This window comes from Mercenaria mercenaria, chromosome 3 (genome assembly GCF_021730395.1).
Source record: "Mercenaria mercenaria strain notata chromosome 3, MADL_Memer_1, whole genome shotgun sequence".
Classification (NCBI taxonomy): domain Eukaryota; kingdom Metazoa; phylum Mollusca; class Bivalvia; order Venerida; family Veneridae; genus Mercenaria; species Mercenaria mercenaria.
The window spans coordinates 39602666-39619992 of record NC_069363.1 but is presented as its reverse complement, the minus strand read 5'-3'; the positions used below and the strand labels follow the sequence as shown (position 1 = coordinate 39619992).

Genomic DNA, 17327 nt, shown 5'->3' with positions numbered 1-17327 from the left:
AGTTAACGTTGTGACGAACGAACTAACGGACGGACAGTTGAAAACTAATATTGCCTCCCTTCGGGGGCATAAAAACATGAAAATTTTACTTTAAAAAGTACATAATATTTTGCTTTATAAATACCCGATCGTACGTAAAAGTGCAGAGTGCATGCACGTTTCGTAGCTTAAAGTAGGCATTGGCTAATGCAGCCGTGTATCTTTTGTTTCACACCCATATCCTAAAATGTCAAAGAAGTTATCAGGAAAGCAGAACTTAGTTATACTCAAGTTTCCCTATAACAGCAGAAAAGACAGAACAGGTGAACCAAAGGAGAACGGCCTACAGGAGCAGAAGTGTGTTTTCATTACATCCAGTTTGTTCAACACCACCTATAGATGTTCATGGCATGGTGAACATATGTTTTTCAAGCATGTGAAAACGGAGAACAATGCATTTTTTTGTGTTATAATTTATTTCATTATGACTGGTTTCAAAATATGATACAAAGTTAGACATACATCTTGTGTATGGTCATTTTTCACAACAATAATAAACAAAACCTCTTCCTAGTTTGCTAACAATTACATTGGTCAGACCAAGATTTCATTCATTCATTAAACAATATCTATATATGAATAAATAAATGGTACAGGACATTACAAAAACATCTGATTCTCTATAAAACAGTTTAACGTGGAATGCATTCTACTCATCTAGTCAGTGCTCTTTCAGTTTAAGAGAGCTAGACAATACACAGTCTCCTATTGTTTATATTACCATTTGCAAATTTACATTCATTTCTTTCTTCAGTGTACAATAACATTTTTTTCACATACTAGTAGTCAACATTAGGTGCAATATTTTCACTTGAATCACAGACACAGGTACTAGTAAATTCAAATCTGACGCCCACTAGTGAAAAAGAGTTTGATCCTACATCTTTTCTTCTTCAATCTCTTTATGGTTTTATGTTTACTGTGTGAGGGCATAATGTTTAAAGTCAAAATTTTAATATATGATGGCACACAGTTATATGTTCCTGTGAGACAGTCTTTCTTAAATTTAATTTTCTTACTGGTTGCATAAAATGCCAATATTCCTCAGCAAAAAAGCTTTATCAAAACATAATCTTAAGCCAATAAAGGAAAATATCAACAGATTCGCCAAAGGTAAAATGCTTAAGAAGAAAATATGGTTAACTGCAAATGCAACTAGTAAATATACTTGCAGCTTGTAGTTATATCAAGAAAGTTTTAAACTTAACCAACTGTTTCTAGCAAAGGACGACTTCAGGCACAAGAACATGGTCTAACTTTAACCTTATATCCTTTGCTATCAGTTCTTTTGTATTTGTGCAATGCAATAGTTCTGGTTTTACTTATTCAAATGCGTGCTCTCAAACAGACTAATAAAGCAACAAAATAACATAATGCGGCAGTCAGCGCCTAAAATATTCAGAACACGTATAAAAGAAACACAGCAGAATTTTTTTTTAGATCAACATCAAATGGAAAATGACACACTTTGATGCTGAAATTTCATGTTTTATTTCATCTCCTGCATTACTGGGGATTTACTGCCTAATGTAGAAACCACAGTTTAGTTGACATTTAATTAGAATATTTATAATATTACCTGAAAAGAAGTACGTGATTCACAATTAATGTATATAAATTTTCTTTATCTCCTTAGTGGAGAAACAAAATGTGCTTCTCTTCAGATCTTATAGAAATACAATATACATTTTCATTGGTATTTTTTTAAACATTGCACTTTAAGGAGATTACAGTATCACAAATTAAACTGCTACTGCAGGTCTGAACATCTCTGTTGTTATTTAGTAAGTCTCGGATAAATCACTACTGAATCTCCTCTCAACTTGTCCTCAGTTGATAGTCGCCATTTTGAGTGATATATCTAACCCAGGGTAGGGCTTGGTACCCACTTTTTTCAATGATTTTCAAGTAACGAACCTGAAAAGAACACAGAAAAAAAAACATTTCAGGAAAAGTTTTAAGTTAAAACCCTACATGTATTTTTGTAAATGTTTAGAATAAATGGACAATTGCTAGATATATTTGGTACTTACAGTGACTTGCAATCATGTATGTTAAATTGAATTTAATGCAGTTTTTATGGTATTATATCAGCCAGTATATTAACAGAGAGTCAGTTTACCTCCAAATCTTAGATTTGATATCAAAGACTTTGTAGTCACTGAGCTTATTTCCGCAAATTTCAGTCAAGTTTGGGATCATTATTTGAAATTATTTCACTTGGCAAACTGTTTTCTTACCTTTGCTAAGAAAATAATATTGCCCTTTTTTATCAAAATACACATGGGATGACATTTTTATGCAGAATGACTTTCCTTTCCTTATTCTGGGCCAAGGCTCTATGTTAAACTGATGAACAATAGTATGCAATGACTTCCAGTTTATAAAACCATGCAGAACTACATTAAGCTTGAAGAGCATGAGACTAGTGCAGAAGCCCTGTCTGATAGAGCTAAATATAACTTGCTTATCTCACTAATCCTTAAAAAATTGAGACATACAAGTGGATCTCACACATAATTTATTACCTTAACTCAATTTTCAGTGTATGTTTGGATAGAGTTTAAATACCTTTCTATATAATACCCCAGTCACACATACGGCGCGGATAGCTACGGACAGAAACGTAGTAATCCGTATCGATCTGTACCTGAGCCGTACCTGAGTCATTCATACTAATCCTAACCAAAACGTGGTCTAACATAGTGGACGGATAGCTCAGTGGTTTGCACACTGGCCTTCGAATCCTGAGGTCGGGGGTTCGATCCCCGGCAGCTACTCAGGAATTTTCAGGAACGCTTTTCAGTGTTTCCCACCCAACTAGAGGTGTACTGGTCAGGAACCCAGGCAATCCTTGCGTGTATCAGTGCTATACACTGGGCACGTTAAAGAACCAGGCTGTCTATTCGCAACGAGCTAGGCTAAGTTAGCCGGACAAGCATGTATCTGATTTCTGATCTCTCTGTCGTGGGGGCTTTGTCTCACTCTGTCCCTCTGGTCAGATCGCTCTGTGTCTGTACTAGTAAAGATTGAATTATGCGCCCTGCATATGTGGCTGCATTTGAACTATGTAAAGCGCCTTTGAATGTGAAATTGATCATGAAAAGGGCGCTATATAAATCTGGTATTATAATAATAATAATAATAATAAACGTATTCAAAACTTAGTTTCTCCAACTTTTGAACATGCACAAAAGTTTGAGCGAACCGTAGCCATTTGAGCGTGACTTTAGTCCAACTTGGCTGAAACTTATTCATCCGTAGTTAAATGTACTTAAGCGTAGTTATCCGCGCACCTCGCCGTAGCCGAACGTAGTTATCCGAGGCTGCTCGTACTTAAGTGTAGTTTACCGCAGACCCGTCCGTGCGCTGGGCAAGTTGCAACGCGCAGTAAAACGTAATTCAACGTAGTACCTCGTACCTATCCGTACTTATTCGCCTCCTGTGTTGTTTTGTTTGTTTCCTGTTTCTCGCCATTTTTCCCGTACTAAGACGTACTGCTCCGTAGTTATACACCCATAGACTAATCTTATCCGCACCGTACCTCAACGCACGGACATATCCGTATGTGTGACTGTAGTTTAAATGTCAGGGATTTTTCTTGTTTTGCACACCAACAAAATGGCATGGCAACCTTTCAGCTTTGGCTGGTGGAGACTCCATAAGCTCCTCCTGACATCATTTCAGCCACAGGCAGGGATCAGAGTGAAACAACTGACCTTTCATAGGTCAGATGGATGGCTACTTTACATGAAACAAGTTTCAACACTAAGTGGTCACAGGCAAGTTATCTTAAGTCATCAGCCTTAACCAGCCAGTAACTATCCCCTTAAATATAATCACTGAAAGAACTATTGGACACGTATGTAATAACATTATGTATTACCTGTATTCCAGATACAGTAAAGTAAGGGATCTCAAACTTGATACTAATTGGTGGACGCCCTTCCTGGTCCTCGTTTTCAACACTCGGTAAACCAAAATGTGCACGCATTAAGTATTCCTTGCCACCCTTAAATATTAATAAAATAAATAATGAAATGACAAAACAATAATATAAAGCATACAATATTTAGTATTTAAACAGCTTTACATTGTATATGTTACAGTATATTTTGTAATCAATGATCTGTGTTTAATAAAGAGATGCTGAAAATTTATAAAATATTCCTATCAGAAATTCTGCAGGCTTTCATGAGTAATTACCTACTAAAAATGAATGTATTTTTAATTGCATCTATCTATTTATTTTGTTGGGTTTAACATCGCATCTACACAATTATAGGTCATATGGCGACTTTCCAGTTTTGATGGTGGAGGACCCCAGCTGCTCTTCTGTGCACCTGGGTAGAACCACCAACCTTCCGTAAGCCAGCTGGATGGCTTCCTTACATGAAGAATTCAACACACGGAGTGTAGCTCGAACCACACTGAAGAGGGGCAAGTGGTTTGGAGTCAGGGACCTTAACCACTCGGCCATGGAGGTCCTTGTAATTGCATCTAGGTCTTTTTTGTTTGTAGGGTTGTAAGTAACAACAATCAGTCATGTTTAAGTGGTTAACTTGTAGCTTTTGTGATGTATCTCAGGCATTATTTCAAGCATGTCATAAGCACAGGGACAGAATTACCGACAATATGCATGCCAGCATGAGGAACTCTGACCCTGGTGAGGCAGCCATAACCAATTAGCAATGGAAACCTCCATTTACAGCCTACAATTGGGCACTTTATCATTATATTTCCTAATATAAAATATCATAATCTGGTAAATCAAATGTAAAATTCAATACTATTCTGTGATAGATATACATGTATAATGAACATTTCTTACTGGGAAGGACTTAATGGTCCAAAGCACTGCATTCATTTCTGGAGCATATTTACAACTGCCCACTGTAGTTTTAAACTTGGGAGAATCTGCATCTGGGGGTACAGGTATCACTATCTCCACATTGTTAGCAGTTGATCGTCTCTTAAACTGACTCTTTGCCTTGCAAAAGAAAAACGTGAAATAATAATGTGAAAAGGTTTCAGTATAACTGCCTGGTAATCTGGAATGATCTAAATTCTATTCTTTTTCTTTTGGTTGGATTTCTAGTCACACTAACACAATAAGGCCATATCATATGGCAACTTTTCCTATTTTTAATGGTGGAGGAAGACCCCAGATGCCTCTTTGGGTATTTCTTAGTGAGACAAACACCTGGGTAGAACCACCAACCTTTCATAAGGCTGATGGACGTATTTTTCAAATCAAAAATCCTACACCACTAATGAGGTTTCAAAACTATACAGGTGAGAGGCAAGTTATTCTAAGTCTGTGACCTAAACAACTCGGCCAAGGAGGCCACTAAATTCTATTCTAGAACAGTTATATAATTATTAGTTTAAACATCAACAGCAAATCAGAATTTAACAAGTATACATATATTACACAAATACGAAAGGGATTAAAACGAAAGAAAACTGATATAGTTCCTCTCCCTATATATATAATTATCAAGAAGCAGATATCATATTAATGTACGTTCCTAGAATGTAATTTCAAATTAGTGGTTTCTTGAAATATGTACGTACCAATGAGTTTTTGAAACAGAGTTGCAGATGACAGTCACTTCAAAATCTTTACTTGGATAGTACAGAGCTTGGAGGACATTTTCTTAACATCTAGCTTTAGACTTAAAAGACCACACATGTACATGTACATTTACCAGATATTTTGTGTTGCTAAAGATGTGTGAGCTTTCAAATGTTTCAGCTATATCTTAAGTGTAATATAACGTCACCTGTTAAACTCTGAAGTAAAGATAATGTCATAACATCCTGCTGCTTAAACAAGAACAAAATCTTTTAAAAAGGGATGAAAAAAGGTTTTATTTGATAGGTAACTTACTTTGATCATATATTCAACCCTACTATGGGCATGTCTTTCAATGACTGATTCCACCCATATCAAAGGTTTAACCTGAAATAAAAGAATATTTATACAAATAATGTAATGCAAAGTCCAATCTATGAAATTTCTAAGGATTTATTAAATTGCTTCACAAAATCTCATATAATCACTGCTTCCTCATGAAGTCAATGGAGAACATGTTACTTCACCTGTATAATAATTCAGTACCACCTTTACCGTTTCATACATTTTAGGACAAGGTTTCTTAACAGTGTCATATGTAAATTAGTCCAAACACATGTACATAAATATCCAGTACTTTTGAAACAGTATTTAATAATAATTTATTATTTCTGGGAGTAATGCCAGCTGCAAAATCAATGTGTTTCCTATACAAATCCTGCAAGTGTCAGAACCACAGATGCAAGTACTAGTTTTCAAAATGAAATAAATGCGAGACTTATTCCTATAAGCCAGCATAAAGTATATCACTTACATGAGTATTTAGTCTGTATGACATTAGTTCAAACTCTCCATCTGGCGGTACAAATGATATTGTTCTGTCGTTCTCAAACCGTGACAATCTTACACACTGATGGAATTTCGTGTCCTCCAGATCTACTGACTTGCTCTTTCCTCCTTCAGTATAAAGAGCACATTTATGTTAAAATATGTACTATTCTGAAAAAACTTCTATGTGTAGTGCATTGAATAATACATTTACCATATCAAAATATAACGGAATGAAATTGATCTGTTATAGAACTAGCTGTGTGTAATAGCCACTAATTTTTACAAAGATACAACAGTTTACAAACAGAAATTATCCATTTATAAAGATAATAAATCTGTTCTATTGCATTCTGCCTGATTTATTGTTAGTTCTCACTGGACTTATGCATTACGTTTGTCAGCACTGAATACTTTTTGACCCAAAATTATTCTTGTAAGACAAGTATAAATACTTACGGAAATGGATAAGTGGACTACACAAAAACAAACTGTCCTTGGTCATATTAAGGGAACATATTAACTATTGTCTGATGCTCTGTCTGTCAAGAGTCTAACAGGATTTCAATAAATCATGATAGAAATGTTATTCCTGTAGAAAATGTGGCCCTACAAGTTTCAGTCAGATTGCTTTTAGAAGACAAGATTTATGGCCCTTTGCATTTATATATTTGTCACATACTTATTCAAATTATTATCTGTACAGAGTCATTTCTCATAGTTTTAAGAGTTTCAAAAAAACACGGTACAAAAGCAAGCATTCTACACCATAATCTCAAGGCCAAAGTACCCATTGTAATTCATATATATACTCACTTCCTGTGGATTCAAACAGCACTTTATCATTGAGTCCGAGCCTCAGTTCCGGCATGCCAGATAGATAGACCCTCATTTTGATAGCTCCAACAATCTCACTGCGTAACACATTGCCATTGGCGCTAACCTAAAATATATACAATCAGTAGTTAAAGTGTAACATAAATTGACTGATTAAACTGTACTAAGGTTAGTGAGTAAACTGACTGGTTAAACTGTACTACAGTTAGTGAGTAAACTGATTGATTAAACTGTACTACAGTTAGTGAGTTGTAGTGACGAAAAACACATTCAAATAAATCACAGTCATTGTATGTCAGCTCTTGTTTTTGTATTTGGCTGGATTTAAAGTCACAAGCGACATAATTATGACAAGCTTCCTCAAATGAAAAGGTTCTACAGCCAAAGTCACAGTGATGATGTATGAATCAAAGCAAACATCCTAAACTACTCCCCAACAGAAAGATCAGAGGATCTGAATACAAAACTATATTCTCAGTCTGGTTTCAAAGAAATTTAATTTGTCATTTTTTTTGCCCCAAAAAAGCTTCAAATTTCCATGAACATTAATAACATCTTCAACTACGAAATGAAAATACAACAATTAAAAAACATTACCAGCAAGTTTACAGATTCTATGACATCAAGGAACACTTCATTCTTTCTGTATTTTAGTCCCTCAGATCTCCATGAAACAGCATTGGTGACAGCCATGGGTGGACGAGGAGCTATTTCCATCTTATGTCCCTCCTGGGTTATATATCTGAAAAACAGATCATAACAAAAACTTATAACTGTAACTGTACCTTACAGTGATAATAGCAGTGACCTTGTTTGTAAGGTAACTCATGATTCAAGTATGAACAATGATCTTTCTTCATACACAAACATAGTTCTACAGGTATGGTAAACTCTTGTTTCCTAATAAACTATTTAGCAGTACCTTTTAAAAGTATATTTAATATCTGTTTTCTATCCAAAATGAATAAATATGAATAAATTCTTTTTAATACAATATCTTTTGTTACTTTTATGTCATTAAGTCCAATTGCCACTCATATAAATTAAATTTAGCCTTATATTGGACCATTTTCAGTGTAAGTGGCAGCCATTTTGGAAGCCATCTTTGATTTTCTCTTTCAGATAGTACATTCTTTTAGCCTGAATGTAGCATGACTGTAATATACTATGCACACAGAGCAATCAAAGCTAACAAGTAAAGTTTAATAAATAGTTTAAAAATATAAAATGTAACGGTGTACGCATTTATATCTAAAACATGTGCAAAATTACCCCACCCACTTATGAAAGCTTATGGATTCAAGTATTTAACCTCTTTTCTTATACCATGTAACTATTTTTATTACCTGAAGGTTACAGTTTATTTCCATGCACAAATCTATTCAAATTTCGTAAACAGACCTTTGTTCTGCTGTTAAAAACGCCACCCCATACCCTAAATTTAACCATTTTATGGGAACATTTTGTCTATTTTTTGGCAATATTAATGGAAAATTCACGAAATTAAATGATCATATCAATGTGTATTCTTGCATATTTATATATATAAAAGCATTATGTGCAATACAGAGGTCCACAAAATTGCAAAAAGTGATATTTTTAATTTTTGGTGGCCATCTTGGATTTCTCAGAATGCCACCACTTATGCCAATTTATGCCGGTAGTTTCTGAAACTTCCGTCTATTACGAACATTTTGGTATATAACTTATCTTGTTGTACAGGGGGGTCCGGGTAACTTTAAAAATAGAGCCCTTTTGACTCGATTGTCACCCTACTATAAAATCAAACTTTTAAACTTGAGTTCTTTTATGTTTTAAAAATGTCAGTACAGCATTCATCACAAATATTTAAGGAAAAAATTCTTTCTTTAATAACTTAAGCTTTTCACTGCCCACCAGAACTATAAACACAAATGCCTTAACCAAAATATTTTTCGAACTTACAAACACAAAACTGGCAGATCAAGTTTTTACATACTCTATAAACATTTGTAAAAGTAATAATGCTAGCATACTCTTGTAATATTTTGCTGTCTGTGGTTTGAGGGAAGCCAAAATCCATCACCTCATCCAAAAGTTCATAAATCAACACGAAGTTATCTCGTATACTTTCTTCTTCCAATTCTTTAAAATATTCTAGGAAAATCTGGAAGTAAAACATTTTTCTGTAAGTGACTTGTATGATATTAACTTACCAGTTGGAATACTGACAGATGGACAAGCAAAGAGAGAATATTGTCAAGGTGAGCTCCTAAGTTCTGTCTCTTTTAATTCTACAACAGGGGCATCTTAAGATATGTTCAATGACACTGTTTGTAGCATACAAGTCTGTGTTTTGTAAATCTCAAAAGCATGGCTATTTCTTGTGTTCAAAATGAAAACTCTGCATGGGTGGTTACATAATCAGGTTTGCAGAGTACAAGAATCTTTTTCAGAAACAGATGAATGTGTTCTGCATTCCCCTTGACTTGAACTGTTGACATCGTATGGCCAAGTATTTTATTACCTCAAAAACATGAGCTGTCCGTAAGACAGCCAATGCTAAACTATTCGAATTGTCCCAGAAGCAGGAATATTACCCTAATTAGTATATAGAGTTTCAATGCAGTATTTGCATTAGTTTCGGAGATAGTAACTTGCATGCAAAACTTTAAGTTAAAAAATAACATAATTTTGCAAACTATATGTCAGAGTTATGGGACTTGATACTATGACCTAGTTTTATAAATCCGAAGAAACTGTGAAGTTTCAATTCAATATCTGCATTAGTTTTCGTGATAGTAATTTGCATTAGCTTGGACAATAGACAAGCTAAAAATCATTCATACTCTGTTTCTGGAGTTTAATGGTATTTTCATAAATATTTCTACGCAAAATTTGTGATTTACTCAACAAACCATTTAGTTCATAACATAATTGAGCCGTGCCATGGGAAAACCAACATAGTGGGTTTGCGACCAGCATGGATCCAGACCAGCCTGCGCATCCGCGCAGTCTGGTCAGGATCCATCCTGTTCGCTTTCAGATCCTATTGCAATTAGAGAAACTGATAGCGAACAGCATAGATCCTGACCAGACTGCGCGGATGCGCAGGCTGGTCTGGATCCATGCTGGTCGCAAACCCACTATGTTGGTTTTCTCTTGTCACGGCTCATATCAGAATGTCAAAACAAGGTTACAACAATAAATATTTCCATACCTGTACACATTTATGAAGAAATGAGAACACAAGTGCCACATTAGCATTTTTCTTTGATGACGCCACTAGATAAAGGTTGTTATATTTGATGTAGATAAAAGCAATGTCTCCATGTTGAACTATCGGCGATAACTGACCCTCATCTTCCATGTCCATTATCATCGGCATAAACTTGTCTATTACAGACATATCAATATCACCTCGGTAGTTCCGACATATCAGAACCTGCAAAACACAGTATGTCATAATACAGAGTCAAACTTGCTCGAGAGACCACGTCTATTATTATTAAGAGACCGTTTGACATTAAAAGACCACTATTTCAGTTCCTTTTCAAGTTGTTAAAGAACAAATCATGTTGTATTAAGGTAGTTCTGCACGTTTGGATCGAAAAAATTTCTGCAATTTAGAATTTGATTAACCTCTGATTTTTCAAAACTTTGGAGTATACCTAGAAAATTCAGCAAATAAAAAAGATAGGGTCGTGTGCTTGATTTTTTGCTAGACTGATTTGAAAAATCTGGACTTCACGCAATATTTCATAATGAGAGTCTATGGGAAAATCGTTACTTTCATAACATTTACCATGTTTACGCGAATAGAAATTTTTCTACAATGTAGATTTTTATGAAACTTCTCATAGTTTAATGAACACATGGCCTATAATTTGGTGAAATAAAATGTATAGGTCCGTGTAGTTCTTTTTGAGATATTTGACCATGATTAAAGTTAACCGGACATTTCACGCTAATTTTAAGACATTATTTTGATTATTTTAACGTGTCATATGTTTAAATATCATATTTTGACTTTAGAAATATAGCAACAGTGCCATTGTAATAAATTTACTCACAGGTTTCAATTAATTCATAAAATGATTTTCATTTTCGTACGCCGAATCCAGGCATTATTCTACGTTTTCCGGATAAATGACGTTACGCCATCACTTCTGGTTTATCAAACGTGCAGAACATTTGTGTTAAAAAGACTACTTTTTGCTCTTCCCTTAAGTTGTACTGTATGTATATTATGCATGGGCTCAGCCACCTTTGTCATGATTGTACTAAATTAACTAATTGCATTTTACCATGAACTTTCAGTCAATTAATGACAATGTGTTGGTAAAATCTAACAGTTTAATGGTTAATATAAACAACAATGTTTAAATTAAGGCCAGTACTGATTTTCAAACAACTTCGAATATTTTGCAGTTTCATAACATTTATTTTAAGAGTCAAATACTTGCAGTTTAGAAGATGTAACTGTAAGTCCAATATTTGATGCATATTCATACTGTAGTGGTAACTTCTTTTAAAACATACTTTTGTGACACTGGTGATGCAACAGTACAGGCAGCTACAGCATTTACTCTTAGTAGCTCATGATAAACTCAAAACAAGTTTTAATCGAAATAGTGAAATTTTGAAAATACTACTAAATATTAGAAACAATGCAGAAAATATTTGGCTTTAAATAAGCCGGCTTACTTAAGTTTAGTCATTTACTAAAGCTGGCCTAGTTTATAAAGTGCAATTTACCTTTCCCTTCATGTCCAAAATATATACTGCTGAAGCAGACATAGTGAAACTTCAGATGGGCTCTCTGACTGATGTCAATTTCTTTAGATAATCCACTATGACTATTGTTCCTGTACCCTGAAAATATATTTTTTAACAATAAATACATTAGTACACTTAGGTTACTCTTTAGTATTGGGAAATCCATACCTGCCTAAATTCCTGCGAGTTAACTGATTTTGATCTGGCTTTACAGTTACGTGATAATGAGGATCCAGTAATTTCTCCCGATTTGTCAAATGTATAATTTGTATTGCACGTTTATTATGTGGCTAAAATTTGTAAATACATGTATCTTAGAAAAAAAATAAATATACATGTGCAAAGAAATAGTATCAGGTTAAAGTGTTGAAAAGTATCTTAACTGCACATTATTAGTAGCTATTATTACAGTACATATTCACTTTGTAAATTTTGTGCAAAAGGTATGACCGCCAAAGAATGAATAGAAAGCTGCTACTATAGCAGGGTTTTTTCTAGCTAATTTGGGATCATAGCCTATACCCCCAAAATTGGGAATCTGACGTGTAAATGTTCCAAATTGGGAAATATTTAGTCCCATAGGATATAGTAAGGATGTGTTTTTAAAAGCACTTTCTCTTACACTTGCTTCACATAGTACAACCTCTTTAACACACTTCCATAAATGGTCAATGTTTGTGCAATTTTGATGATTTTCTTTTTCAGAATGTAGATTGGGAATTTTTGCACTCATTTTGGGAAAAATACATATTTTTTGGCATTGGGAATATAGCCGAATAACAGCTATAAAAACGGCCGAAAAAACCCCCCTGTATACTAAGGTTTACTCAAACAAAATATGGACACCTCAGACAGCCATCAATGACATTAACTACGCACGTAAATATATTTATCGTAACAGTGGATGCTATCATCTGTGTCCTGCCTCTAATTTGTAACCAAATAAGCTTGGGTTGATTCTACCATTGCTTGGACAAGTGATACTTGTTGAAATGCTCAAAGTAAGTTTTCTTTTTACTTCATTCTAAATGGTAATTTTTTATTTAAAACATGTTGTATCAGTGCTGTCAACAGAATATGCCTTCCGCCTGCATACGGTTAACATTTTTTTCACGCAGTATCAGCTGGTTCTCATGTTCATTGCGCGGTGTTTATTAATTGCATTTAATTTAAGCCGACATATTTCAAAAACTTGCTTCTAAAGGCAAGTTTTTCCTCTGTCCAAAGAGCTTGAAAGGCATATAGAGCAAATCTTGCCAACATCACGTGGGAACTGAATGAGATCTCAGTAAATAGAGAGCAGATAGATGAAAATTTGTATCGTGGAAAACTTTCTATCAGATCATTTCTTTAAAATATATGGTAACATTTGGAGTTTTTTCAATGCTAGTATTTTCTACACAGGGAAGGAATAAATTTATGATTGAAAATCTGAGAAATCAACAGTTGTCGTTTGAAAATTGGACCCGATTCGGTTTATTACGCACTGGCCGTAATATCCCCATTGTAATACTTTAATTAAGGTTATCGCATAGTGCGGCAATTTTCCTTTGATCTTTGCAGCATGTTATACATAGTAACACACATTATTACTACAAAACTGTGCTGATATCTTACAAAACTGTTGCGATATATATCAACACGGAAATCTCTATAGAGTTTGATAAGAAAAAAAGTGTTCCGATATATATCAGCACAGTAAAACTGTTCCGATATATATCGGAACACTTTTTCTCTATTGAGGTCCTATCAAGGGAGTATAATTTTTTCCTTTCAAAGAAAAGATGATTTTAGCTCCAATTTACAATTCACAGAGAAAGAATTGTCACAAACACCTACATTTATAAAGTAAAGAATAAATAAACTAGAATATTTCAAAAACTTGATTAGTTATTGCCAAATTCAGAAATACATGAAATATATGAAATTCTGAGATTTCTCAAATGTTTCTTTTTCTTTGATTTTTTTACAAACAAAACAACAAGTTTTACAATATGTCTGGCCAATGAAATGCAAAGATTTAAAACCAATGCAGAAATTTGCTTGGTACTTTTATCTGGGGAACACATTTTTCTAAAAACAGAAGTTTTAGTGTTTCAGTCAGCGAGGCGCAGAAAGGGAATCAAAATAGTAAAAATAATAATAAACAAATTTAAATGAAAATAATATATAAAATTTTAATGATAAACTATGCGATAAAACAGTTATAATATGTAGTGCTCGTGTGTTACCAGGATATATCAGAGCTAGGGGTACATCTCGTTATTTTTCTCTTCACATATCTGTCTCGGCCTACCGGCCTCGACGATATGTGCAGAGAAAAATACCCTCGATGTACCCCTAGCTCTGATATATCCTGGTAACACACTCTCACACATACTATAACTATTACTTATAATGCAGTAATTCGGTCAAAAATGTGCTTCCGTGGTGTAGTCGAAAGAAGTCCCTACAGGACTCTCGTTTGCTTTTGGGGACTGGGGCCAGGGTCCATGCAAGGGGGGAATTTCGCATGATTTTGAAAAAAAAATCTTTGTGGGGGGAATTTCAGAAAAACCAAACGCTAGAAGAAATGGTAACAAATACAGACATTCTTTTCAACTTTACTTACTCATGAATGTATAACTTCTCCCCTTACCACTGGTGGAAAACATAATTATAACTTCTGGGTGAATCAAAAGATTCTAATGGACTCTTTTGACTTTCAATAATTTTCGGCGAGGACGAATCTTGTACGGGTGTCACTGTAGGACTGTCATCAACGGAATATAAAGGCCTCTTTTGACTTTCTGAAATTTTCGAAGAGGGAGAATCTCGTACGTATGTGTCACTGTCATTTGTATTTAAAATTTACTGACGAAATAACAGATCTATTTTAGCACATTTCGTGGACTTGCCGTTGTTAGGATTTTTAATTATGTGACATATTTACTTGTCGATTGTTGATTTCACCAGCGCGACATTTTTACGGAACCGGAAATAGAAACTATGTATGTGCTAAAATCTGTCTCGATTGCACCGCGGTAAGTATAAAGTGCCGTTTACTGTACACGGTGCATACTGATCAATCCCCGTCGGCTCGCCAATTTTTAAAAAAATTTTTTAAGGGGGAAATTTTCATTAATGGGAGGGAAAAAAACACTATTTTATGGGGGCAATGGGGCCGATTTTCGGCCCAAAAATTTGCCAAACGAGAGCCCTGCCCTAATAAATAGATCCTAACTTCTCCATTTTTCGCACATTTGCGCGTAAATGGGGGGCCAAATGGGCATTATTTCACTTGTGGAATGAATTTTACATAAAATAGGACACTTTTCATGCTAATATTTGCATGTTTACTTGAAAACGAAAGTAGGGTGTTTATTCTGCGGACCGCTTTCTGAAATGCGGCAATATAAGGGTAACCTGACTTCAGTTGACTTGCATTTCACTGCATACTATTCAACAACCCTTTTTCTTTTTGTTTTCTTGAAGCAAATGTATGGATATCTTGTTGAAAATAGGTCTACGACGGACCGGGAGTGAAAATCTAGAAACTGTAACAAAATTGTTCTGAAGTAGCTGAATTTTATATGAAACAAAGAACAATTTCTTTTATTGGTATAGGAGAGATCGTGTTTGTATACAAATTCTATTTTTAGAACTGATAAGACAGTGATCGGGTGGGTAGGAGCCGACCGTCCATGTTTTTTGTAAACAGTGATGTTTTTCTAACGGTCTAAACTTTCTTAAAACATAAATTACATAAATAATTTTTTGATCAATGGAAAGGTTATAAAACAAGCAATTTATTGATTACTTTTAATTGTTATTTCGAAATAAAATGGATTAATTATGAACGCTTAACTTACACTGTTTTTCTAAAGGTTGTGAAAATCACTACGCCGCTTTTAAAATTATATGTCATTTAAAACGGTTATTCATTGAAAAAAGATATTGGATACAAAAATATGAAGATTGTTAGTATTTCAAATCTTTTTGAATTTTGAAAATCCATAAATGAGCAAAAAAGTTATTAAAAATTAAAAATTCTGATTCAATACGCAAACAGTGTTAAAATCATTTGTTTTGCCAACCACCAGATAAACAGATGTTAACGCGTGACGTCACGGTGATCTCTCCTATATAGCCTTAACAAGCGTCTGCTGATCAAGTCAGCAAATGCTTCAAGTTCAATAAGATAATGCGGTGACACGAGCTTATCCCCTGTTGCCATTCTGTGTATTTTATACTTTTTTGCTCTGTTGAGGATAAGTGTCTGCGTCGGAATATACAATGATGATGAAAAAATAACAATATGTAACACAGGTAGATCTAGGGGGGGGGGGGGGGGGCAGGTTTCTGTGAGCTAACGGCCTTCACACTCTAAGTGGACGCTCTACCACTAGGCTACTTTGGCGGTTTCTCACATTAAATGTGTCACTCTCGAAAGTCGCATCACTGACACTGCAGTTTAACTGTTCAAACTAACAACCCCACCCACATCAGGAAACAGATGTGCAAACATATTTGCATTTTAAACAAACAAGTGATGTATTTTGGTGTTGATGGTCGGTCATTATATTCAATAATTAAATTAAATCGTCGAGAGGTAAGTTACTATGCGTATTTTCATGTAAAAATAATAAATTAAAAAATATTTTATTCACCGGAAGTTTGTTGTTGTATGCCACCTGGTAGCCGAATGTATTTCCAGTTCCGGGAACGTAAAATTGCGCGAAAATTTAAAAGGAAAAAACACCACATTTTCAGGTAAATCTTAAGTTATATGGATTTTGTGATTTTGATTTATGATGAAATACACTGTTTATAGGTATTCCCTCCAGCTTGGTGGGACGACATAAAACTGTCAGACCTTAATGCGGCTATGCACGTTTTCTATCCAGTGGAACACAATCTTGAAGACTTAATCAAGGTTAGCTCTGAAGGCAGTACTGATGTTTACAGTTATTGGTGGCAGTAAAGTACCATATACCTTTGTTAAACCTATCAGTATATTGTACACTGGCGTACTACCTATAATCAACTTCGAAGAAAACATTCAAATGCCCGATATGGGGCCTAGCATGTACCCATCAATGTCAGACATAAATATATATATACATGTTGAGAGTAATGAGGTCTTTTGATTATTAAATAAACTCAAACCACACAAAGCGTCAGATCCAGATAGTATTAATGCCCGTATACTTAAGGAGTGTTCTGTTGAACTTGCAGACATACTGTCTATCATTTTTTAACCTTTCCCTGCGCTCAGGACAGACCCCTAATGATTGGCGTAATGCCT

The 17327-nt window shown here is 34.7% G+C and overlaps 1 protein-coding gene across 2 annotated transcripts; it reads right to left on the bottom strand.

Moving 5' to 3' along the window:
• Window positions 1-434: 434 nt before the first annotated feature.
• LOC123525013 (AP-1 complex subunit mu-1) lies at window positions 435-16739 on the bottom strand. 2 transcript variants are annotated; one of them, XM_045303683.2, is made up of 11 exons: window positions 16690-16739; window positions 12020-12136; window positions 10482-10706; window positions 9298-9428; window positions 7880-8024; window positions 7262-7388; window positions 6432-6577; window positions 5933-6004; window positions 4871-5029; window positions 3926-4051; window positions 435-1956 (listed from the first exon to the last, which is right to left on the bottom strand). In XM_045303683.2, the coding sequence occupies exons 2-11, from the start codon at window positions 12059-12061 to the stop codon at window positions 1858-1860; spliced, it is 1272 nt and encodes a 423-aa protein (XP_045159618.1). In that variant the 5' UTR covers window positions 12062-12136; window positions 16690-16739; the 3' UTR covers window positions 435-1857. The 2 variants fall into 2 exon arrangements, with proteins under 2 accessions (XP_045159618.1, XP_045159619.1); XM_045303684.2 differs by having other exon boundaries at window positions 6432-6574; window positions 16690-16738.
• Between the last annotated feature and the right edge of the window lie 588 nt (window positions 16740-17327).

Coding starts and splice junctions, on each gene's coding strand:
- LOC123525013 (XM_045303683.2), bottom strand. CDS start 12,061: ATGTCTGCTTCAGCAGTATATATTTTGGACATGAAGGGAAAG. Junction 7,389..7,879: donor TAGAATCTGTAAACTTGCTG/GTAATGTTTTTT, acceptor TATATATTTTAG/GTTAGCGCCAATGGCAATGT. Junction 1,957..3,925: donor TTACTGTATCTGGAATACAG/GTAATACATAAT, acceptor TGTTCTTTTCAG/GTTCGTTACTTGAAAATCAT.